At 36.3% G+C, this 26,087-nt stretch overlaps 1 protein-coding gene across 1 annotated transcript in view; it reads right to left on the reverse strand.

Moving 5' to 3' along the window:
- The window catches only part of SPATA16 (spermatogenesis associated 16), a 245,971-nt gene that overhangs the window by 192,362 nt on the left and 27,522 nt on the right, over positions 1–26,087 (reverse strand). Inside the window, exon 3 of the mRNA XM_047730665.1 lies at positions 25,153–25,785. Coding sequence (XP_047586621.1) covers positions 25,153–25,764 — 612 coding nt within the window. The 5' untranslated portion in view covers positions 25,765–25,785. The remainder of the gene's footprint in view (positions 1–25,152; positions 25,786–26,087) is intronic.

Consider the following 26,087-nt stretch of genomic DNA (forward strand, 5'->3'; position numbering starts at 1 on the left):
GACTAAGATAAAAAAAATTGTTTTAAGTCACTAAAGTTGTAGTAATTTTTTACAGCACTTATAGAATGCTAATACAGAGGAGAAAGTGTGAAACATTTCTGACATGGAAAGTTTTAGCGTTTCCCCCCTCCCTGCCTGCCTAGCTTATGCTCATTCTCTAAGCCTCAGTTTAAATGTTCTGTCTTTTCTAAGAAGAGTTCCCTGTTCTTTCTGAAGTAGCCCCTTCCTGTTATTTTCTATCCTGGCACTATGTTTTTGTAGCACTTTCTATAAATTACAATTAAAAATCAGGTTTTGTTATAATTTTTCTGCAGCTATGTATATCTTAAATTAAGATAGACAATTAATAGCCTTTGTCTATTGTCTTTTTTGGTCATAGTCTGTTCTTCATTCTACGACCATATATGGTCGTAGAATGAAGACCATTGTGGAGCCTATATATATAGGCTCCACAAGCAGTGTGGAGCCTGGTGAGGGGCCTGAACTCATGACCCTGAAGCCAGACCCCAGCTGAGATCAAGAATAGGACACTTAACCAACTGAACCACCCAGGTGCCCCTATTCCTACATTTTTAATTTAAAATGTACTTTAAATAAAATGCTGTAGTTAGGAAGCACTAGCTTTTCCCCTTTTTCTTTTCTTTTCAAAATGTCTTTTCTTGGCTGTACTGATACATGAAATAAACAATCTGCGCAGCAAAACTCTAGATGTTGTCAGATGCCGTGTATTGTCATAGTATCTCATCCCTCCTTCACTGGAATGCATACTGCATTTTTTCCCCTTGCTTTTTCATTTATGAACTAGAATCCTTATGAAGGAAAAGAACATGACTACTTTGGGTTACATCCCCAGAGCTTAACATATTGCTTGGCACAGAACAGGCACAAAATAAAAATTTGGTGAATGACACTGCATTATGGAATAAAAATTTCTAAAATATTAACATGTATTTGATGATATTGTAAGTATTAAAACCATATTCCCCATGCAAACACCTCAAGATAAAAACGTGCAAAATTTATACAATTGGGACAAAAACAGAGCCATTGCCTTTGCATACAGCATGCTCCTATAACTACGTTTATATTCCCATATCAATGACCCCAAAGATACTGACAGTCCTCTTATAGATTCTTGCATGACAATTCCCTTTTAAAGCAGCGTATTAATAAAAAGACTCTCTCTTTTCATGGTCAGTATTATTTGAGATTAGTAAACGTGAGCTAGCTAAATGAATTCCATTTCTCCTCGCACCCGGGCTCCTACAAAGCACGGACTACCACTTTGTGTATTTGGAGGCCAGAGAACACAAAACAGACTTTCCTGATTTACTCTATTTCTTCTTTCCTATCCTACTCCCTGGCCAGTTCCCTGTCTGATTCACTTTTTGACTTGTGTTCCTTTGTTCTTGTTTTAACTATGTTTCTTTGTATAGTATACCAACACAAATACTTTCTGGGGGAAAAAAAAAAAAGAAAAAAGAAAAAAAGAAAATTGAAGTACTAACTGGCTCAATCAATCACTGATGTATTCAGGCCCCAGTGTAGGAGTTTTCACAATTGCTAGACTTCTACACTCTTTCCTTTAGGCTTTGTCTGATTTTCTCACAGTAAGAATAACATCCAAGGTCATCTTCCCACTGTGTAGTTTACCTGGCAACTATTTAAATAAATGAATCATGAATGTTTAAAGCCAAATCCCCTCTGGGACATATACTCCCTATGTAATGTTTCAAAAAGGAAAGTAATTTTGAGCTAAAGGGGAATTGCAAGTATATGGTTGTGAATGTTCAGTAAATGACCATAAAGGACAGACATATATTTCCCAGCAGGTGCATGCTAAAATGTACAAGGACAGTTTCCCCTATGAAATGCTACTAGAAATATTAGAATTATGTCTAGTCACAAGATATTTTAAAGGAATTTGAATGAATCTATATCTTCATCTCCAGTTACAAACAGTACAAATAAGAAGAATGTGAGCTCTTCCATTAGATCATAGATTAATACAAACAGTATGAGGCTTAATGAGGTTTTTTTTTCTTTTAATATCAAACCCCATTTTTTGTGAGGTGGGAGTTGGAAGGAAAAATAGGGAAGGAATAAGCTTCTTCCAAAAGTATGCGATGGATGGTCTACACGGGGGAGTAATAGGCCCTCTACATGTAGTATCCTCAGAACAGCTCCGTTCTATCTTTCTAAATTATTCGACATCCTGTTAAGACCCTGATTGGAGGTATCTGTTCAAATTAACATGTGCCTTTTTTATGATTGTTCAGTGATTTGGCTATGTTGATTATTAAATATTTCGAATATCATTCATGGTTCTATATAAGATTTTATTTCGAAAAAGGACTCCATTGCTAAGCAGGCAGTATTGCGCAGTGGTTATAGTTACTGTGTGTTTGGAATCACTAGACCTAAGTTCAAGCTACAACTCTGCTGCTTACTAGATGGTTGATCTTAAGCAACTTAATTGACTTTCCACAGTCCTGGTTTCCTTACTTGCCAAATGGGGCTAATGATTGTCCTACTTCTTTGGGTGGTTGTGAGAATTGAAGGTGGTGTATGTAGTCAGTGAACTGCTGGCACACATTAACCACTTAATAAATGCTGACTTAAACACACAAACAATATAAGCAAGTCAGTTAAGACCATACCTCTAAGTATTTAAATGGAAGCAATTTTGGGACAATAAAGAAACTATTCTTTTTTTGTTTTGTTTTGTTTTGTTTTTGGGTATGAAAGTGGAGAAATATTTCGTTTCTTTACATGTTAGAGATGAAGAATGAATAAAAGAATTTTAAAACCTATTATATACCTATAATCCATAAATTTCAGATTTTTAAAAAAAAATTATTACAGGAGGCAATTCATACTCAAAGTTCAACATTGGTCTTTTTTTTTAAATTAACATATAATGTATTATTTGCTTCAGGATACAAGTTTGTGATTCATCAGTCTTACACAATACACAGTGCTCACGGCATTGGTCTTCTGATGTCATGGAAGAAAAATCGTCTTTTTATCAAATCACTGCCACCAGTCAGAGAGAATTCCAAGTTGAGTATCATGATTAACTTAGCCATTATTGACAGTCTTTATATTCTTGTTCTAGAGTAAATATATTGTAGGAGGAATCACATTATTTTCCTACTTGAAATCAATGATTTGTACCAGACACTAATTAAAGTAGAACCAACAAAATCTAACAAGAAAAAAGTCACCCAGAATTAATAAACTGTCCTACCATTTGTTACCTATAAAACACATTATTAGATAAATATTCCAGGTGCATTCTACATTGAGCTAGCTATTAACCTCTTCCACATTTATTTTTCCTCTAAGGATTATCTAGGAGCAGTGACAACTTTAGACTTGGTTCATTAGAAACAACATCAAAATCTAAAATGTAACAATCTCAAGTAATAAACAATTCCTAAATTGCCAAAGATTTTACAATCTCCAAATATAAGAAAAACATAATGCTTTAAACAAGAAACTTACTACTAATAAAGAGCTTTCTGATTTTTATAGACTAGGAATATTTTTTTTCTAGTGGTATACTGCTTAACTACTATCCCATTTCTTGAAAACATGAGCATGCACTTTGTTTTAGAAACATTTACCTCACACTGTAAGCAATGGCCACTCAGGCCAGCATTGGCACTACTAAAGGATGATAACTGGGTCCTAATGCAAGTTTATACCCAACACAAGTTAAAAGGAAATCACTTTCTCCTACTCTGCAAAGAATTACCAGAATTATATAAGAGAAAACTTACTTGCCCAAAAGGAACTTTTCAAATTTGTTTTGAATTTAAAATACTGCACTCTTAAGACAAACACCGACAACCCACGTACACAAACACAGAAGTGGAAACACACAGAAAAGCAAATGCAAAATGATCCTTAAACATATGAAAAGATTCTCAACTCATACATCCTATGAGAAATGCAAATTCATCTTCCACAGATTTTTTTTAATCTATTATTTTGGAAAAAATAAAATTTGGTAACACACTAGTTTGGTTAGAATAAATGAAAAGAGGTCTCATACACAGCTGTAGGTGTCTAATCTGGCAATATTAATTGAAGTTTCAAATATGCGAACTTTTGGATTCTAACTCAAGGAATATATCCTGCAGACATGCCTGCATTAATGTAAAATGACACGTGCGTAAGGTTGTTAACTACAACACCATTTCTAAAAGCAAAACACTATTTAATTGTAGCACTATTTCTAAGAAGAAAACACTGGAAACAACCCATATGTTCATCAATGGGGAATAGACGTCTTCAATATAATGGAATATTATGCCATGATAAAGAGGAGGAAATATGTATACACTGATTTGGACAAGGCTCTAAGAATTTAGTAAAAGTCAGGTTCAGAAAGAACAAACAGTATGTACTACCAAATTTCTTATATTTATTAACTTAAATGATAAACAGTGGTTGCTCATGTAGATGGAAATTGGGTGGCTGGAGAATAAGAGTGGAAAGGAGACTTTTTGCTACGTACTATTTTTCTACCTCTTTAATTTTGATCTGTACAAACATATTACCTACCTCAAAAAGTAGTGAGAAAATTTAAAATATATGAAACAAATGCACTGAGTGGTCCAGGACACCTCTCAGCTGTGTGTGGGTGAGCAGCTGACTGGTCTGAGGATCCCATTGTGCATGTTACTGTCATCAGGATGTACTTAAGTGGAGGTCAAAAACCTGTCATAACCACCTACACCTCTCTCCAGCACCAGCTAAGCTTTTGGCATTCATTTTCATTTTTTCATATTCTTCCTTTGACAGACTAAATTAACAAGTGGCAGTGGCAGCAACTGAGGGATGCCTTAAATGGACATTCCTACATGTAAGATCATGTTCTCTGGATGCCCCCTCCAAGAACTCTGCCTAAACCCATCACTTAGCAGTTGGGACCTGCTTTAGAATGCACCTTTAGTGTTCATGCCACTAAAGGGGAGAGAAGTATATAATAACTCAATTCTAAAGTGTCTGTGAGGACAACTCTCTGTTGGAGCCAGAAATGCTGAGCAGGGCCTTTGGTGCCAGTGATGGCTTCCTGTACTCAGAGATGACATAGGTCCCTGGTGTTAGAGAGCATAATATTTTACTTACTTCTTTTGCTTAAGTGGATACTTGATTGCTGCTCCCATAACCCATATAAATGATAGGACATTCTGTTCGTTCCTAACTTGAGATTAGTATCAGGGCTGAGCTACTTTAACTACTTTGGGTATCTTTTTCCAGTCCCTTGCTGAGAGAAATTTTAAAGTTATAAAATGGTTAAAATAAAAACAAAAGAACCAACTGGTGTGAAGTTGCCAGCTTTTGACATTCACACCTTATGATAGCAGTGGAAAGTGTGAATAGTTTTTTTTTTTCTCCACCATTTTTAAAAATTTTTTATTTATTTATTTTTTTCAACATTCTGTTTGGCATTTAAAAACATTTATTTGTTGTGCTTAAAAGTTTACATGCCAACACATAGTGCTCATCCTATCTCAAAGCCAGTGCTCTCGGAAACATCCCAAATAGAGGCTACTAAAAGCACAGAGCACACACACACACGTGCATACACACACACAGTGTCTTAATAAAGTCACTGAGAATTCTTATTTATCAATATTTTAAATTAATTTTTTAAACACTCAAGGTAAATTAACATGACCCTTTCATTAAAAAGATGTGCTTACCACTATATGTATTAATGTGTTTCCTCTAAGTAGTCATAAACAATTATTCAGCAATATTTCAAATACGAAAAACAAGAGGAAAATTCAATAAATATAGATGAGCATGCCAAAATATACAAATAACCCTACTGACTAACTTTAAAGGTATATTATAAAAGCAATTTATCATGGTAGCAGTTCATATAATTCTAATAACTCTTACTGTTTTTTGATTAGTGCTGTACATCCATAAGGAAAAAGGACACTGGAGAGGTACAAGTAACAAGAAGAAGAACATTTTTCTTACACTTTTCTTCTCCTTCAGACTAAGGCTTGCTGAACTTTCCAAGAAGACTGAGCACAAATGGATTACGTATGGACCTTCACCTGGGTTAGATCACTGACCAGGAGAAAGGAAGGGTAGGATAATCAGTACTTGCTGCCCTAAGCATGTTTCAACCCTTTTTGAAAGAGACACTCCCCAGGTCTCATTCCAGTGGTGGTCTGTGGCTTCCCCTCTGAAACCTGTCCTCCCACTGCTGCCCACTCTCATTCACGTACATGATTCCTCCCATTGTAAACAAATTACACCATACCCTTAATCAAGAGGTTGAATGTTCTTCCACATTCTTCAATTTAAGCCGGGCCCTCTAAGGAGCCCAACCTCACCCTACCCTCCAGCCTCTGTCACATAGAGGGTTTGTCCTTCCTGTTCCCTTAGCTCAGCGTCCCAGAGTACGGTATCATCTAGCTATTCTATCCTCTCCAATTCTGTCGTCCACCAACTCCTGTTTATTTCCCCACATTTACTAAGAGTTTATACCTGGATTACGGTTCCTCTTCGTTCTTTGTCCTGATGTCACCTAAGTGACATTCAGCTGTAGATGACATCTAATATGCTGGTCATTCGCTTATTTATGAGTCCCCAACTCCTCAATTCTTTTAATTTAACAACACAATCCAATGGAAGTTAGCTTCTCAAATCTTATACTCCAGTTCTTCTCCTTGACTAAACCTCCTAGCCGTTCAGTTGTTTCACTCTCTTGTCCCAAATGCCCTTCCCTTAGCCATCAGTCACTGCAGCAGTGCACACACTCTCAATCTGAGAGCTCTCTTCTGTTCTTTCCTACCCAGCCCAGACCCACAGCCCACAACTGTAACCATTTCTCATCATTAATCAAAATAGTTCTGCCCTTGTGTCCACCTCATCAAAACCTCACGTCTGAGTAGAAATTTTGGATTCTCAGAGACATATTGCTGAAAATCATATAACTTTGTTGTTTGTTGTCATTATAGATTCATGGTCCCTCTTCCTTGGAGAGGCCCTGAATCCTCTGCCTTAATCCTATACAGCCCTTTTCCAATTTGTCTCTGTTGTCTATCCGATCTTTGGCTTCAAGTCTCAGATCCTTCAACTGCTTCCAATTCAATTAAAAAATCTAAGTTTAGAATTATTTCAACCTATCCTCCAGCTATAACAACTCTTCCTTCTTGGTGAAACAGGTTTCCTCATGTTCCATCTGTCTCCACTCCCCTATCCTTTCATACTTCCCTGGGGATCTCACACTCTCAATCATCTTTTTATTTTTTATTTTTTATTTTTTTTTAAGATTTTATTTATTTATTTGACAGACAGAGATCACAAGCAGGCAGAGAGGCAGGCAGAGAGAGAGGAGGAAGCAGGCTCCCTGCTGAGCAGAGAGCCCGATGCGGGGCTCGATCCCAGGACCCTGAGATCATGACCTGAGCCGAAGGCAGCGGCTTAACCCACCAAGCCACCCAGGCACCCCTCAATCATCTTTTTATTACCATCATTCTCTCTCTCTTTCTCTATGGGCTTTTCCAATATAATCATGTCCAGTGTTCATTTCCTTCCCCCCTTCCCTCTGCCTCTCTCCTCCCCCTCCCTCCCTTTCCCACTCCTTCCCTCCCTCTCTTTCTTTCACAGGTGGAGGGGCAGAGGGAGAGAGAGACTCAAGCAGACTCTATGCTGAATGAGAGACCAACATAGGGTCTATCTCATGACCCTGAGATCAGGACCTGAGTCAAAATCGAGAGTTGATGCTTAACTGACTGTGCCACCCAGGCACCACTGCCAGTGTTCATTTTCCAAAAGTGAAAATCAACCCATCACTCTACATTCCCTTTGAACTATTGTTCCGTTTCTTCTCTTCCTTGCAAGGTGAAGGTTTTGATATTTTGGACACTGTGCCCACTTTCCCTTTCAATCTCACTTCTGCTTTGTTTAGAAATAAGCCAAGCTTTTTTGGGGGGAGGGGCAGGGAGAACAGCTTTCACTTGATTATATAATGAAATCAGGTGTCAGTTTGAGATAATAGTTTATTCTTTTAACAGAGGTAATTGAGATTATAACATATACTCAACCATACAATTAGCCCAAAGACTGTTTTTTTCCAGTGTGTGAAATTTCAAGGTAAAAATTAAGCATGCTAAATTTTAGCCCACATTCTAAATAGGAGATATGTGAACATGGTTAATCTAACTTTTGGGGTCCAAACTATTTATTTCCCCAGGCTTGCTAAACTTGTGTCTAGTTTCATTCTCAAGGAAACAAGGTTTCCAAGTTAAGTTGTGGTCATAACCATTAATAGTCTTCTCTCCATAGACCCTTGACAGCCAAACAGATTATTTTTCACTCTTAATGCTACCTCTAGAAACTCTGTAACAATCTATTTTTTCAAAGCCTCTGGTCCATTAGAGTTCCCTCTTAATTAACTTAGTCTCATCATTTCTTAATTTGATAGTTTTTTCTTAATTGCTCACATTCTCCATACTCTTTTCTCATCCCTCTTTTTTCTTTTCTTTTTTCTTAACTCTACTTAAAACCCCAAGATTGAGAGTCACAAGTTCTACAAGTCCTCCTCATCCTTCTTGCTGCACTTCAAGTAGTATCAAATATGGATGATTCTTCAATATATCTATCTTTGGTTATAAACTCTCCTCTGTGCTTCCTACATGCCTCTATCCAACAAATGTGCTGCTTTGCCACCTGCCTTCACACAAAATATGTCCCAGATTGCATTTATCCATATACCTCTAAATGTACTCCTGTTTCTGAGCTGGTGGCACTTTGATCCTTAGAAAATGCTTCTTTGTCTCACCTGCTGCCAGTGTGTAAAACATTTCCCTCCTTCCTTGCTTCCTGGCTTCCTTCCTTCCTCCCTTTACTTCGGTTTCTCCTCTTTGTACTAACTATTGCTCATCCGGATCTGCCCTTTACTTTTCTAACCTAGTTATTCACAGGAATAACCTCCAAATGGCTTCTGGTCTTTTCTGTCTCAAATCTACTTCTAAACGAGTGGCTTTCAATTATTTTTGACCAAGTTCCATGGTAATAAGTATATGTTACATCACAAGCAGGATGCCTTTTCTGTCCCCCAACACAGACAGCTAGAAAGCACACATTTTCTCTCTTTTTCCTATTTATATTTTTATTTATAGGTATAGGTATACTTAGCTATATAACAGAAACCAAAATTTCACAACATAATACTTACCTTTCAATATTCTACGAACTCAGTATTTTCTATTGTATTGTATTCCTATTCTACTCTATTCTCTTCTGTTTCTATTTCTATTAAGCATAATGCTGATCACAACCCCTGAAATTGATTTCACAACCCAGTAATAGATTACAACCCAGAGACTGAACAATATCTTTGCTCTCTATATACATTAGATTGATATAGCAAGAACAAAAATCTCACTCCATCATTCTCCATATTAATCCTTTTGGGAGGCCTCCTGTCACCTACTGGATAATGTCCAATATCTTGAAAAGGCATGCATGGCCCCCTGGCAAGCTGTCAGCTCTTCCAGCTTCATTTCTCCCCATTCTGCCCCGAACTTTCTACCCTTGCAGCACTCAATTCCTTCCTGTTTAGTCTGGAGTTTTCTCTTTCAGGTTCTCCCTATCCTTATCCCCACGGCTGCTTCCCTCTAAAAGTAATACTTGGGTCATGGTAAGTAAAATGTCTATTGAAAGAAGTAGTGAGAAAGTGATCATCTAATAATCTGTGGTTGATTTCTTGGCACAAATTACCCCACAAAATCAATAACTACTTATTCATAGATTGGTCTCATCATCATCATTATCGACTAAAAACAGGTACTCCAGACATTTGTTTATTTCTGTATATAAAATATACTTTGACAGTGGCATTCAAGTATGCTTGAACCCAATGTTCTAGGTACTCATAACGATTCATACAAAACAGGAAACCACAATGAGACAGTATAGTGAAAATATTTTCCTCTTTTCATTACCCCCTACCTAACTATATCGTATTTCTGATAGGAATAGCATCATCTCCCAGGTGGAAACAAAGCCTTCTCTATTTTCTTGAATGCCAAATGAGGCAACAGAAGAGTTAAACAAATATCTAGATGTTGAAATAAAAAATTTTCCCTCCTGTTCTTTTAGATAATCTGAATCAAAAGAGTAACTCACAAACTCACTCTGTGTTACATTTCTGTGAACAAATTCAAGTGGATCTCATCTACTCAGCACGTGCAGAATCTGTTTGAACACCACACTGTATTGTGTATGAAGGCTGGAAAGGCACAGAGAAAAGACAGAGGATTGCTGTTTTTAACTTTATTTGGCTTTGGAAGCCTTGCGATAAACTTGGAAAGTTGGACAGTGGGAGAAATGTTGGGAAACATTACCTAATACTTGGATAAGAATTATCTTTGGGGCGCCTGGATGGCTCAGTGGGTTAAAGCCTCTGCCTTCGGCTCAGGTCATGATCTCAGGGTCCTGGGATGGAGCCCCACATCAGGCTCTCTGCTCAGCAGGGAGCCTGCTTCCTCCTCTCTCTCTGCTTGCCTCTCTGCCTACTTGTGATCTCTGTCTGTCAAATAAATAAAAATCTTAAAAAAAAAAAAAGAATTATCTTTGTATGTGTGTGTAAACCTCAACGTGGAATCATCCAATTGAAATACAATTTAGTGTTGTGTAAAGCTTCAGTGATTTGAGTTGGTCAGGTTTTGATTCAGAACAATGTAAACTGAGTTAACTACATTTAAAAACTACACTAACATTTATTGCCATTTAGGTCAAATCCATAACAAACACCTGTAAACTATGAAAATGATCCCGTTCATTGAAAGACCTCCCTCAGTTTCTCATGGATTAATAATTTGTTCTGTATAAGGTCATCACTAATGGGATAAATTTAATTTTTCAGAACTAACTAATAACATACTAACATAATAACATACTAACTAGCCACTGACTGGAGTTTAGTATCACGTATTTCTTGGTATTAACAGAGAAATATTCAATAAGTGAATTTGCTTTTTAAGTAAATATGAGAATATTATTTAAGTGTAAATTTCCAAGGAATACATTTTCATGACAATGATATTTAAATGTTTCTTGATGCTTTTTAATAGCTTTAGAATGTTTAATTATTACTTCTCTTAATTCCCCTTAAAAAAACACATATGGGTTAATACATTTTGTAGGTGATTTTATAGGGGAAGAAAGTAATGATCATTTTCTATGCCAGCAGTCCTCAGCTGTCACCTATTCAATAAAATGACCTGGGTACTTTAAAATACCAATGCCCCAGGCATGGTCATTGTCTGAACCCCAGAGTTGTATCAGACTCTCTGAGGGTGGTTTTAGGTATCTCTCTCTCTCTATGTATATCTCTATTATATATATATATGTTTATGACATATATTTAATTTATATTTTATATATACACATATATAATATATAATTTAATAGCTTCCCTAGTTGGTTGGAATTATGTCAAGAATCTGAGGCTCATAATATTTTTATACAAAATGTAATTATTCTTTCATTTGTAAAATGATACAAATTATAGCATAGTCTTCTTTATTGAAAATGCTCCTAGTCACCAGCACCCCTTCCTCCACCACTATGGGAAACTTAGTTCTTCCTGAGATGGTAAAAGCCAGCCTCTAACCCTCACTTGCCCCCTTTCCCACTCTCCTTCTCCTTTTTGATTCTCCCCACATGCCTCCCCACAAGCTCTCCATGTTTCTGGTGCTGTGTGCAAATCCAAACTGCTGCTCCTTTTCTTACTGTGTCAGTGGCTACTCTTATGAAGAAAAGGGAAGCGGGGCTTAGCGGGAGCCAGTTGACTCAGCTGTGCCTGGGAGCCAGGGCCATTTGGATCAAAAGCCTCCATAAAAACAGGAGCCCATCCCAACAAAGGGATGGACTTACACATTTTTCCCATTTCCCCTATCTTTTTAATAATACCCAGCCTGAAAAATATTTTGTTCCTTTAAACAATCAACTCTCCTTTGTGTAGCTTAAATCTTTTTAAATCTTTTTGATTCCTCTAGGATGCGACTGATGACCACTGAAGTTAATTAAATTACACTGAAATATGTAGGAAGTCCTTCTAAATGTCCACTTGAAAGATACATTTCAGAATAAAAACATCTTTAAGGATCTAAACAATAACACACTAAATTAAAATTTAAAAATGCATAACCTGAAAATGCAAATGAAGTCTTAGAATGTAGGCAGTGGGCCCTGTTCTTTGTTTCTAATCTCTGGTTCCTTGAGGGCTGGAACTAACTTCACTTGTATTTGTAACCCCTGCATTTAGAACTGTGACAGGCTGAAACAGCCAGTAAATGTTAGTGGTATTATTTTACTTTTATTCTTATATGGACGAATCCTGCTTTTCTAGAGATTCATCTCGCTTAACTAGTATTTAATTACAGGGATATATCTAATTTTGTTATTTTATTTTTGAGTTTAAGAGAGGCATTTGTGTTTTCCTGCTATGTAAATTTGCTAGCATAGAAAAATACCTTTTATCATTAAATACTTATTAGTTATGATGTCCCTAAATAGAACAAAGATGGCAACAATCAAGTTAAAAACTGAAATGCTTAATCCTGAACATGAAGTTCAATAGTCAGTTTATACCTGACAACTAAGAAAAAAAATGAAGTATTTCTAGCTAACAATTTGTGCATTTAAGTGAAAGCTTCTATTTTTTTGCAGGAAGCAGTTAATAGTTCAAAATAGTGTTTGATTTAGATCACTGGTTCTGAAAGGGGGAACAGAGTGGAAAACATGCATTATTTTGGCCCCTTGCTTTAACTGAATTTCAAGTATTGTTAAAAGAAGACGATAAATTTTTAATGCTAAAGGGGAAAAAGGATATAGATTAAAACAATAACGGTAAACACTAAACTAGAAAAAATATTCTGGGGTATTAAAGTTTTAGGTTACATTCATACTGTTCAGGGAAATGAGGTACTTGAGAAGTACAATGAAAACTTGTACATGAATGTGGAGTTCATCACGTTTTTCAATAAGCAATTCTATATGAATGTACGTTGTAGTTGGGCATTAGTTACTATCATTCCTACTTAACAGTGTTCTAAGGAGTTAAAGGATGTTTGTTGCTCAAAGTCACACAGCAGTTAGGAACCAGAAACAGCATCAAACACAGACAATTCAAATTCAGGGTTCTGTCTATGACAGCTCTGGACCCACATGGACACCTATAGCTATATGAACTACATATATGAAAGTGCATACCACTAATTTGCTAGAGGGACAGTGGCAGGCGCTTGTGAAGATGGTATAGAATAAATCCTTGCTACTTAAAGGGGTCCCTGGACTAGCAGTTTGGGAGCTTATTTGAAATAAGGCATCTGGTGCCCCATCAAAGATGTAAGGCATGAGAATCTGCTTTTTAATAATATTCCTGTACAATTTTTATACACTTTAAGGTGAAAAGCAATAGAGTAAAGAATTCCAGATATGAAATTGGGGCACCTGACTTCAATCTCAGCCCTGCCACAAACTAGTTGTGGCACTGTAAATTGTTGTTTGTTTTTTAACTTTTTAGAATATCAGTTTCTTTATCTGTACAATGGAGTTGATAATATCTTTGAGGCCTGTTCCAGTGCTTATCTGAAAATGAGGGCCTGGATCCCAGCCGGAGTTTAAGAAATGCATACTGCATCCATATGCAAATCCACAGATGTTTAGAAAGACAACCCAGGCACTCAGAGAATTTGGTGAACTCTTGATTTCTTGATTATATTGCACTAAGAACTATCTTGTGTTAGAATCAATTTAAATTAAGCTTTCTGGGATGTCCACATTTTCATGCCCTAGAGATTTGCTACAGAATTATTCTCAGCAGAGCAATTATAGGTGAGGCTGCCCTATAATGAGATATCTTTGCTACTTCATTAAATAAACCCCCCTGGATGGGCTCCAAAATGGACCTGCTTCATACCAAATTCCATTACACTGGAAGTAATCACATAAGAAGGCCTTGGTGCAGGTTCAATCATCTGGATACCTACAATTTACCATAAATGCAATGTGTTCTAGAACAGTGATTCCCAAAAGTGGGTTCTCAGACCAATGCTTTACTGATTCATGGGGAAACAAAAAAATAAAGACAATTTAGTTATCTTTTCATAAAATTAATATATAACCTATTTTTTAAATATCCTTCATTCTGAGAGTGTACCCTTTCTTTTTTCTTTTTTTAAAAGATTTTATTTGAGAGAGAGAGCGAGCATGAGTCAGAAGATGGGGTGGAGAGAGGAGAGAGACAAGCAGACTTCCAACTGATAATGGGGCTCCATGTGGGGCTCAATCTCAGAACCCTGAGATCATGACCTGAGCCGAAGTCAGATGCTTAACCAAGTGAACCACAGTGTGCCCTTTCTATTTTCTATCGCTTTGGCATTAAACTGTTCCATACTTTTATAAAATAATGATGAAATAGACTGTAATTTTTATAATGTTCTTGGACAATACAAATATAGTGTAAATCCTCTCTCCTACCACTAACTTTTATTTTTTATTAACAGGTCCTTGAAATTCAAAAATTCTAGAGCACTATTATAAAAAAAAAGTGATTTAAAAGGAAATTCTTTCTTATGAAATTAGTGAGAGCATAGAACATTTTAAGTTAAGAAGCAAACTGTGAAGTTTCAACTGAAGGGCAAATCGTTCAATGTTGACTTATGCTTCTCAAATTACAGTGTGCACAAGGATCGCTATCCTGGCACAATCCAAAATTCTGTATCTCCAACAAACTCACAGTTAGAGTAGCTAAAGGTATAGTGGTTAATTGGGGAACGAGACCACCCTGGTTCAGCTTCTGGTTCTACCACTTCTAACTGTTGTCCCTCCAGCAAGTGACTCAACCTATCTGTCACTTAGTTTTTTCATTAGTAACAAAAGAATAGTCCCCTCTGTTAAACAAAGAGATAACAGGCCCCAAGTGGAATCAGTTGTGTTAAGCCCCATGTCAGCAGATGGACTTAATACCTAACCTCATTTCCGTTTCAGCCTTCCAGAAATATAACCTTTAACCAGTCAACATGAAACTAGCTGGTCATCACTATTTAGATAATCCACCTGATGAACCCTTTCTATTCTTACGGGCGATTTTGCCTAAAACAATGCATTCTTTATTAATAATTTCCTTTTCCTGCCCCTTTTCTGCCTTTTGCCCTTCAGAGCTCCTTTCTACCGCTAGGTAGCATGCTGCCACATTCTTGAACTATTGAATAAAGCCAATTAGATTTTTAAATTTACTCCGTTGAATTTTTTTTTCTTAATAGATTTGATGGCAGCAGCAAGATTAAAGGAGATTTTGATAACTTCAGGGACAATGAGCAACACAGGCATGATAACTGTGAACAGTCTGAGTGTGTCTTTCTTGCCATTTCTGAGGGCTGTGGGTGAGTTCTTGGTTCTGAGCTCTGCTTACTTTGTGTGGAGCTCCAGATCTACTTGGTTTTTCAGTCTGCAATTCCCAGGTCTTTGAGTAAAAAACCCTAGCCTTTGGTACTACTTCCAAATTCCATGTTGGAAATTACTGATGGTTTAGTCTGTAGTTCCCCGTTTGTTTGGAATCCTTCTCCAGATTCCATGCTTGGAATTGCTGGAGGCGGCTGCAGTCCTCCATTTGTCTGGAATCAGTCTGCAGCCCCCATTTTTAGGGTTCTGTTGGCTCAATCCTTATCCTGGTCCCAGGTTCCACGAAGGGAATTGCTGGTAGTACATGCACAGCCTTCTCTTGGTCAGTCTGCAGTAACATATAAACCTCAGCCCTTGATCCTATCTCGAGATCCTCACCCATAGTCCCTATTTGTTGAAGTTTGCCAGTTCAGTTCTTTCCCCAGCCTCCAATTTGTTGGTTATTGCTGGTATGTAATGTAAAAATGAGGTAAAGGCTAACTGCTAATGGGAATCTTAGAAACTAAAAAAGCCACAAAAATTGGTGGGCAAGAGTCAAACACGTGAAGGCTGTTAGATCACTCATTATGTAACTCAAAGACTCCCATGGAAGGATAAGTTGGTTAATCAGAATGGGTTAGATTGACAGTAGGGTCATCTAACAACTTTAAGAATATTTCCATGCAATGAAGTATACTGTAAAACATGACACAGCTCTTAACCTGGCTACACATCCTTTTCAGGTCTTAATTTGGCTCTGAGAGACCCAAAGGCTAAGCTAAAATGAATTAATGAATGAATGAATGAATGATAAAAATTGGAACCTTAAAATCCAGAGAGTTAAGTGTGGCACCTTCTGCCATACAGTTTACTTTATGTCTAAGAACTTTGGACACAGAAGCTATAAATATCTACAAAAATGGCACAATCGTACTAAAAAACAACTAGAGTTACAATGACCATTAAGGTCTTATTTAGATAATATTGTTTATTTAAGAAGTACACTTAAAAGCTAGGCCTCCCAAATCAAACGAACAGAATAAGATACCTATCTTAATTGGTAATAGAAGCTTCCAAAAAGCTTCAAGACTCTAAAATACTTTATTGAAAGTTTTGTTGCAAAAGGCTAATGAACAACTAAAGACACAAAAGATATCTAAAATAACACCTAGACCTCTTCCATTATAGCCTCCTAAAAATCCATCGTCAAAACACTGGTCCAGAAACTGATGTCTCAGTTGTAATCATCTGGGACACTAGAAAACAGACTGTTCTCAAAGGCCCTATGCAAATTCTTTAACACCAACTCTTATGCTCCCATATCTACCTTCAAAGGAAGGCCCCCATATGGGCCCCTCCCCAAACTGATGAGACTCACTCATTTCCTGGTAAACTGTTACATTATTCCCTTAAACAGCTAAAGGAAACTAAAATTAAATTTAATGAAAAACCTTGCCAAATTCTAGTAAATATCAGAGCTACACTCTCCATTTTAAACCCCAGTCAGAATCTGCAGATGGGATCCTGGAAAAACTGGCAGAAGCCAACTAAGGGTGAGAATTCTTAGTAGATTCAGCTTTCCCAGCTCTCTGTCTGTAGTACTTGGTAGAGAGAGGAAATTAAAATATCTTCTGCAACCTCTTTGGGGACACCTCATATGTCTAAGGGGTTGCTCAGTACTGTCAGAAGTATTTACTGTTTGTCTTGGCTAACAGCTACAAAGTAGCTCGGTGGTCAAAAACTGGCCCAATTACAGAGCCTGATAAGAATTTATTTTTAGGCTTCCTCTCTTTTAAGCCAAAATGAAACTCTATACCCAGAGAAAAAGAAAAAACCATCTGAGGGATTTGAAAAAGAACTTACTAAAAAAATAGTGTAGTTAAATTGGTGGATCAACCCTTGGTGTCCTTTAGGCTGTGAGCCAATTCTTTGAGGAATTGAGAACAACTGTCCCCATCTTACTTGTCTTCTCAGCACTAAAAATGCAGCTCCAGAGGCAGCTCAAGGTTCATCTATTCCTTTTTAACCAATCCTAAAATCTCCCCCATTTATCTCAAAAGACTTGTAAATATTGGCCTTAGAAAACTAAAGTCCTTCTTGGAGGAGCTTACATTCTTCCCTGTGCCTTTGAGATGGAAACTCTTATCTAGGCCATCTCTTGAAAGTAAAAACTTTGGGGAGGTAATTCTTACTGGAGGAAAAAAAAAAATGGGAGGGGGGAGTTCCTTCCTTTCCTTTCCTTTTCTTCCTTGTTTTATAAAAAATGCTCCACAGCTTCCATGAGTTTATTAGTTAGGACAAATACAAATCTTAAGTGTCTTCTCCTCAATATTAGTAGAAAAAGCTTTATCCATCTGAGCAAACAAACTTAATTTATTCCAACTGTTCTTTTATAATTAATGAATTTTACATTATCGTGCCTGTTTTATGGTTAAAATTTCTAAATGAAACTATAAGGTCTCTGTGTATGTGTGTTTATGTGTGTCTATATATGTGTATTGTAGATATATGATATTTTTCTACCGCTGGATGGATGTTGCCAAATATAATTTGTAAAAAAGCTCTATTTAGTTGGTTTAAAGGCAAGTGCTTGTAAGTATTGGGTATTCTAAAACGCTCAGAAATATAAAAAAATTAACCCAAATGATTTTTAAGTTCACATGATCTAGGATTAATCTTTAGTAAATAAAAGCTAATTTAACAAAATTAAAGTTATTAGAGTAATAATCTCTAGTACATAAAAGCTAGTTTAAGGTATGTCTTTAGTGTTTTCAGCAGTAAACATAAAACTTTTATTCTACCTAGGTTTACTAATCAAGTAAGTTCTTATATCTCTATTAAAATATGTTGTCCAAAAAAATAACTTAAGATGACTGACTTTTTCTAATGTCTTATCAAGTTTTTGTGGGTAATCTAAACATAATTGTTAAGAACAAGTAAATTAAAACACATGTAGGTCGTAATGTGGGAAACAATGGCAGAAGAAAAATTATTACATTTCCTTACTACCTGTAGCCCATTGACAAATCTTTGAAATAGGCGTGATGAGGGAGCAGGAGGCTGGCTGAAGACAAAGCAAAAGCTGGCACCTTGCACCCCCCTCTCCATCCGCTCCCCCTCAGTCATATATGTAGCATTCCTCAGGCAGCCCTGACTGCCATGAATGATAAGCCAATAGTTAACTTGCAGAGATCACAATCCTGCAAGACAGGAGTCTCCCTTGGCTTACAAATGTCCTAAATCTTACTAACAAAGACGACTGATAGCAGGATTATGACATCCCACCACAAAATCTCCCAACTATCTTGATGTTAATGGCTGGCCTAAAGACAACATTGATGAAGCCGCAAGGGCAAGGCCTCCAGTAGGCCTCCGACAACCTGGCACCTTGTAGGCTCTCTTTAGCATATGAAAACTCCATTGAAACCTTCCTTCCCCTCACCTTCCCCCAACCACAGGGTACATAACCTGCCATCCCTCACAACCCGGGGCAGCAGCTCTTCCTGCCCATGGGTCCTGTCCCCGTGCTTTAATAAACCACCATTTTGCACCAAAGATGTCTCAAGAATTCTTTCTTGGTCATCGGCTCCGGACCTCAGCCCACCGAACCTCACCTAGGTTCTGGAACTTCATCAGGCAGAGTGACATTTCTCTAGGGACTCAACTGCTTGGATGTTGATATTTTGCTAAGGGCAAAAAGAAATCGTAGCCCAACCCCCAGGACCCTGTAAATCCCCCTTAACAATTAAAAATTTCTTTGGAAACTTCATATATCTCTACCCACCTCCAAGATATATCTTGGCAATCATCCCCCAAGTCTATGACCACCAATATAAAGCTGAAGGGTGTCATGACTGAGTTTTTACTAAACAATAATAAATGACCTTTCCTAACAATAGCTAGTCCCCTCAGGATCCTGGAAACCCTATTTCTTAAAATACCTGGAAGGCTTATAGTACTCCTAACTCCCTCCCAACTTGAAAGTATGTAATAGGCCACTCTTCTTGACCCCAGTGCAGCTCTTTCTGCCCACAGGTCCTGTCCCCATGCTTTAATAAAACAACCTTTGTGCACCAAAGACGTCTTAAGAATTCTTTTTTGGCCCTCAGCCTCAAACTTTAACAACTTTCCTATGTCAGGTAGGGTAAAAAGTTGTTAGGTGAACTTTTCAGATAGTTTCTTCAAATCTTTATAGTAACCTAAAACCTGAAAATTTGCTAAAAAGTTCAATGATGAGTTATGTTAAATTCATTAAATATCCAGATCACTTCCAAATAAGGTCAAACTGAAACATTAATTATTGAACGTAGGTTTATCCTCTTTAGGATTCCTTTTTACAAAGGAACTAAAGATATTTGGATCTATCACTAAACATATTTTATGCCACAATGAAAAAATTGTACTCTAAGGAAGGATTTGACTCTAGAAAACATAAAATGTAAATCTGCCAATTTAAAGAATGCTGATGTAACAGTTCACAATTGTTTAGTTTTTACTAAAATTTAGGATTTAAAGGGTGAAAAATACTAATATACAATTAAAATTTCTAGATATAATAAGGGAAATACTGTATGTGCAGGGAAAGTAGGATGTGTGTTTTCAGTAAAAGAAAGTGTGAGGAATGGAGATGCATTTTTGTTGAGGAAAAAGTAATTTTATCCTAAAGAGAAGTAGACAAGAGGGAAAAAATAGGAAAAAATCTGAATCTAAAAAAGTTGTAGAAAGGTTATAGAGAAAGAACCTTGGGAAAGTAATTTTATGTGTGTCTGAGCTGGATAAAATTAAATAAATTTATTATAAGTTTTTTTAATAAGCTTTGATATGATTAATGTTATACTTAAGAAAAACTAGAACTTAATATTTTTCATCTGCCAGAAGGACAAAAGTTTTCTTGGACTATTGGTCTGCCCCCGATAAGAAATTGTGAAAGGTTTTCCTCCTTTACCTTTTAAGTAATCTGGCTAAAAAGCAAAGATTTATGTTTTATCAAAATAATTTCCTGTGCTCTTTATTATCAGGACTTTGATCACTTCAGGAAAAAAAAAAAAACTGTCCTTTAAAAATTAAGGATCTAAGCATACAAATGTGATTTAATATGAATGTGTGTTTATCTTCAGCTTATAACTTCTGCCCTATTGGTATGTCTTCTTTTTTTTTTTTTTTTTAAGATTTTATTTATTTGACAGAGAGAGATCACAAGTAGATGGAAAGGCAGGCAGAGAGAGAGAGAGGAGGAAGCAGGCTCCCTGCTGAGCAAAGAGCCCGATGCAGGACTCGATCCTAGGACCCTGAGATCATGACCTGAGCCAAAGGCAGTGGCTTAACCCACTGAGCCACCCAGGCGCCCCTGGTATGTCTTCTGATGTGAATACAAACCCAAGAGTAAATAATGGCTGATTTTAATAAAACTTAATGAAGATGGATGAGTTGGTCACAGAGCTAAGCACTAATCTCACCCACATAATTGGTTCAACTTTATATAGTAAAAGTAAATCATAAAAAATAAATTATTTCATCAAACCCATTTAAATAAATGCTTCCTGTGTTCTGAAATCCTAAAAGATCGAAGTTGACTGCTTTATGGAAGCTAAGTTGTTATCTTCTGAATCATTGCTTACCAATGATTATTACCAATTATTACCAATTCTACCAATGATTATTGCTTAATCATTCAAAAAAGTATTATAAATTTACCTATCTAGTTAGTGACCATGTTATGAAAACAAAAGGAGCTAATAATTTGTCAATAGTACAAGGAAACCAACACCTAAGTAGAATATTTCTAATGGAGTTATTAGAAACATTGAAAATTATCATAAGAATCTTCAGAGCCTTTCCCCAGTTTTATTTTTGTTTCTTTTTTGTGGTTCTATCTTTAACCACAACCAGTATTCTGTGTACTCCTATAGCCAACTTTGTACCACCCATTTGGCAAGCATTCTGTATCTTCCCAATGCCTCTCAAGTAATAAGCATTTTATGGGGAAGCTGCTAGTTATCCTTCAATATCCATTCTCTTCTTGTTATTATTATTTTTTTTTCTGTAAACCTAAATAGTTTATTTTTTTTAATGGGCAGAAATAAACTTACACTTCTTAAAGAATACACAAGTGACCAATAAATATATGAAAAATGTTTATCATAGAAATGCAATTATAAACTAAGATTAGAGAACACTACACATCCAATAAGAGAAGAGCTAAAATTAAAAAGACTAACCTTTTAAATGAAATGGACAAATTCTTGAAAGACATAAATTACTAAAGCTTACTCAAGAAGCAGATAACATCAATAATCCACAACTATTAAAGAACTGAATTTTTAGTTCAAAATCCACAAAGAAAATTTCAGGTCCAGATGGCTTCACTGGTAAATTCTACCAAACATTTAAGAAATAATTCCAATTTTACACACATCCTTTTAAAAAATAGAAGAAAAAACACTTCCCAAATCACTAGTTATGGCCAATATCACCCTGATAACAAAACCACACAAACAGATTATAAGAAAACAAAACTACAGACCAATATTCCCCGTAAATATAGATGCAAAAATCCTTTAAACAGGGGCACTTGGGTGGCTCAGCCAGTTATCCAACTGCCTTCACTCAGGTCATGCTCCCTGAGTCCCAGGGCATTGTGCTCCCTGCTCAGCAGGGAGTCTGCATCTCTCTCTCTACTCCTCCTCCTCCGCTCATGCTTGCTCTCTCTCTTGCTCACAAATACATAAATAAAAATCTTTTAATTTTTTATCTATTTATTTATTACATTATGTATTTATTTACTTTTTTAAAAATTTTTTTAAATTTTTAAAAATAAAATCTTAAAAAAAATACTTGAAACATTTTAGCAAATTGAATCTGGCAATACACATAAAAAAATAATAACTCCTCATGAACAAGAGGGGCTTTCCCCAAAAATGCAACACTGGATTAACATTTAAAAATTAATCAATGTATTTTATCATCATAATACAAGAACATGGGCAAAAATACAATTATCAACAGATACAAGAAAGGCAGCTGACAAAATCCAAAACATATAGGCAAAAATTCAAGATAACAATGGCAGAAATTTCATAAGAAATGTAACTCAATGTCAAAAAGATATGTTGTCTATTGATGTAGTATGAGAAGATGCAAAATCTTTAAAAGCCATCAAGTATCTTCTTATTAAATACAACCCCTGAATATCAGGGCCATCTAAAATAAAGACGACAGTTTTCAGCGTCCCTTACAGGTTTGTATGGCCACATGACTAAATTTGGTTCAATGGAAAAAAGAAAAATGGGAATAGTGTGTGCAACCCCTGTGAATTGTGCTCAGGGGGATAAACTGTGCCTCTCTTCTTCCTTTTCTTGCCTTCTGGCTGGTTAGAATGTGGATATGATGACACCAATAGGAGCTACCATTTGGATCATGAGGTCAATGCCACATCTTGAGGAACAAAGTAGAATCTGGAGCTCTGATGATCATACCATACCAGCATTTGACTACCTACATTTATGTGGAAAACCAAAATAAAACAACACAAAAACCTTTCTTGCTTTAGATACTGTTATTTTGGGTTTTCTGTCACTTGCAGCCAAACATAATCTTAGCTTACATATATTCAAATATGTATTCATGCATCTGTCTTTCAGGTGTGATCCTTATCATAATATTAGCCTTAGTCTCTATCATCCATTCTACACTACTTGAAGTCATGTTAAGACCTAATGAAAAGTGAGAGATGCATTAAATAATACCTATGAACAGTCAGTATTGAGGAAGTTAAATTTAGGAGAAGAAAGGATTAAAGAGTTTAAAAATCTTTTCTATTCCCAGCAATTCTGGTTTATTAAGAGACATTCTAGGTAAAATTTCCAAGTTAACTCCCAAGATAATTAGACAAAAGCTAGGCCAGATGTCTAAGTTAAGTTTTGGTCTCAAAATAATTACCTTTGTTAATTACCAGTAATTAGTGTCAACATCCAACACTTTCCTCTTGTTGGGGGGGTGGGGGAGGAATGGAGAGAGGTAGAGGAAAGAGGTAAAGAGAGTGTGAGCGTTGGCTGCAAGAGAGAGAGAGAGAGAGAACAAAAGTATTTTCTAGTATAGTTATATCTTGGGGTCATTAAAACCTGATTCAAATTTTATAATTTTGAATATTGGGTTTTATGGAAAAACCAGATATTTTCTTCCGGTTAATACAGATAGTTTTCCCTTCTACCCAGACTTAATTTGAAGTTTATAACCTTTCTTATTTTACCCTTTTTTTTTAAATTTCCAAAACGATTACTTTTCTCATCTTTAAAATTATACATTTAACCCTGGTCCCAACCCTGAAAAAAATTTCAGCAGAAAATGGCCTTAGTAGAAGATCTCAGGGTTCTTCTTGGAACCTTTCTTTAGCATCCTTTCCCTAGTCAGAGGCTTCTGGTCTTTAGCTCAAAGGACAGGATAGGACTCTCAGCGGTTTGTGGATAACTTAATTTTTTGGCACTTTCTACACAGTTCACAAGTTTACATAATGCAACACTCTTCCTTACTTTGGGTAGATGACCCTCTGTGAGGACAGAAGTATTTATAGATGCATCCATTTGTGCACTACTTCATCACTTCATCTCTTTGGGCCTCTTTTCTGTGTTTAGAGTTTCTTTTTAAATATTTAGGGACACCATTGTCTGGCATTATCCATTAATAATTCATTGCAGATATAGTCATTTTAACCTGCAAGTAATAGTGGAAATAATACTTTACGCTTTACATCTCTACCACAAACAGCTCACACTTAACTCCTGCTCATGCTTCTGTCATTGCCCCTTTATGCTATCTCTATTTAACTGTTTACCGGTTTGGCTCCCTCACCAGATTGTTAGGGGAAAGGACCACATTCTAACTCACGTTTTTCTATCTCCAGGAGCCACCAAGCACACATAGAATGCATTGGAAAAATTTTTTTTGTAATTAATGAAATATGCAGTCACCAATATTGTCAGGTCAGTATGACTTCTAATGACCCACTTTGGACCTTTTATAGATTCAGTGAGTCATAAGATGGAACAATTTTTCCCACTACCTATTTTGTGTTTCAGTGGTGATTCCCAAGTTTATTTTATCCATGGGCTATTTTTTTATGCCATAAACAATACTGACCAATTTACTTGCTTGCAGAGAGAAAAATAATTATTTATAAAGCCCACTAGAATGGGAAGGAAATTGAAGTTTGATGATAAAGTAAAATGGTGTTATTTTGTTTTTAATAAGTATCAGGCATAAGTTATCAGCCCATGCTAAGCAGCAAAGATAGTTACATTTAATTATGAACACTACATATCAAAAGGGGAAAATTCATATACTCATTAACTGCCTATTTCTAGAGAGAGAATCTATATTCTACCCACCACACCGTACTAAAACTTTATGGCTTTTATAGGTATACACCTAAATTACAAAACCAACAGCATTTTTATATGTTACCATTCACTATAGGGTTTGTTAACAGAAAAAAGCATGAGGTGTGCTTTTGGGGTAATTTCTACATGTTAAGTGCACACAGGCATATAATTTGCAGGCGTATCTTATTTGCTTTATATAAACTGGCAATTGTATAATTCTGATATCATTCAATATTTTCACTCTATGATCACTGTTTATTACAGTATGATCAGAGCTGCTCAATGTAATCAAACTTTCCATTTCACAGTTTCCTGTCCCCAATCTATATATTCTTTAATTCCATACCTCCAATGCTGTTCTGAACTGTCCTGCTGCCACAGCATATTTCTTTTGTCTGTAGCAAGAGCTGGCATCCTTTAAGGCTACCTGAAGCCATTTGTCAATCTGAGGCAGAAAGCTGACATTAGGTACATGCAAAGGGTCTACTATTTCAGCAGCTCGGCAAGTTGGTCGTATCCCAGTCGACATGAAGGACTCAACAAACTCATAGCTCACATCCTCTTCATCAATGTAGACCAACTTCACCTCCACATCCATGATATTTTTTAAGGGAATGTGAGGCAGAGGCATGGTGATCAACGTGCTGTCAACTTCTGTTATTTTTGCCTCTTTCTTTCCAGCTGGCTTTTCTTCATTTTCTGCCTTCCTTTTAAAGGCCACTTTCTCTAAATCATTACTTTGTTTTTCTTTGATGCTTTTTGCCATTTTTATTCTTTCTGCTGTGATTTCTACCTGTTTTTCTCCACAGCTTTTCTTAACCTCTTGTGACATTTCCAGGATACTTGGTTGGTTTGCTAAGGTAGACATTTTCTTGCTTGTGTTTATCTTTGGAATAAGCTGATCAGGATAGACCCTCTTCACTGTATTCTCCAAAGTTCTACTGCTTCCTGAATCCATTGATTTCCCCCCCTGAAACTCCTGTAAATGTGAGAAGAAGGGAAATAATTAGAACAATAATCTGAAGTTCTAATGGCTTCAAACTATAGTCAAATTAATTTGAAACACTGTTTTATTCATTATAGGCCTCCTTTATTACCTTAAAGTAAAACTGTATGTACATTATCTGCTGACAGTTTTACTAGAGAAGTGTACGTTTCAATCTCAAACTCACCAAGAATTTGTTGAAAACACATTTAGATAGTGTCTTTAAAAATAATAATCTATAGCTGAACAACACTGAATGAACATTTTTATGGGGTGCCCAAATTCACTGAATAGGA

This window comes from Lutra lutra, chromosome 1 (genome assembly GCF_902655055.1).
Source record: "Lutra lutra chromosome 1, mLutLut1.2, whole genome shotgun sequence".
Taxonomy (NCBI): domain Eukaryota; kingdom Metazoa; phylum Chordata; class Mammalia; order Carnivora; family Mustelidae; genus Lutra; species Lutra lutra.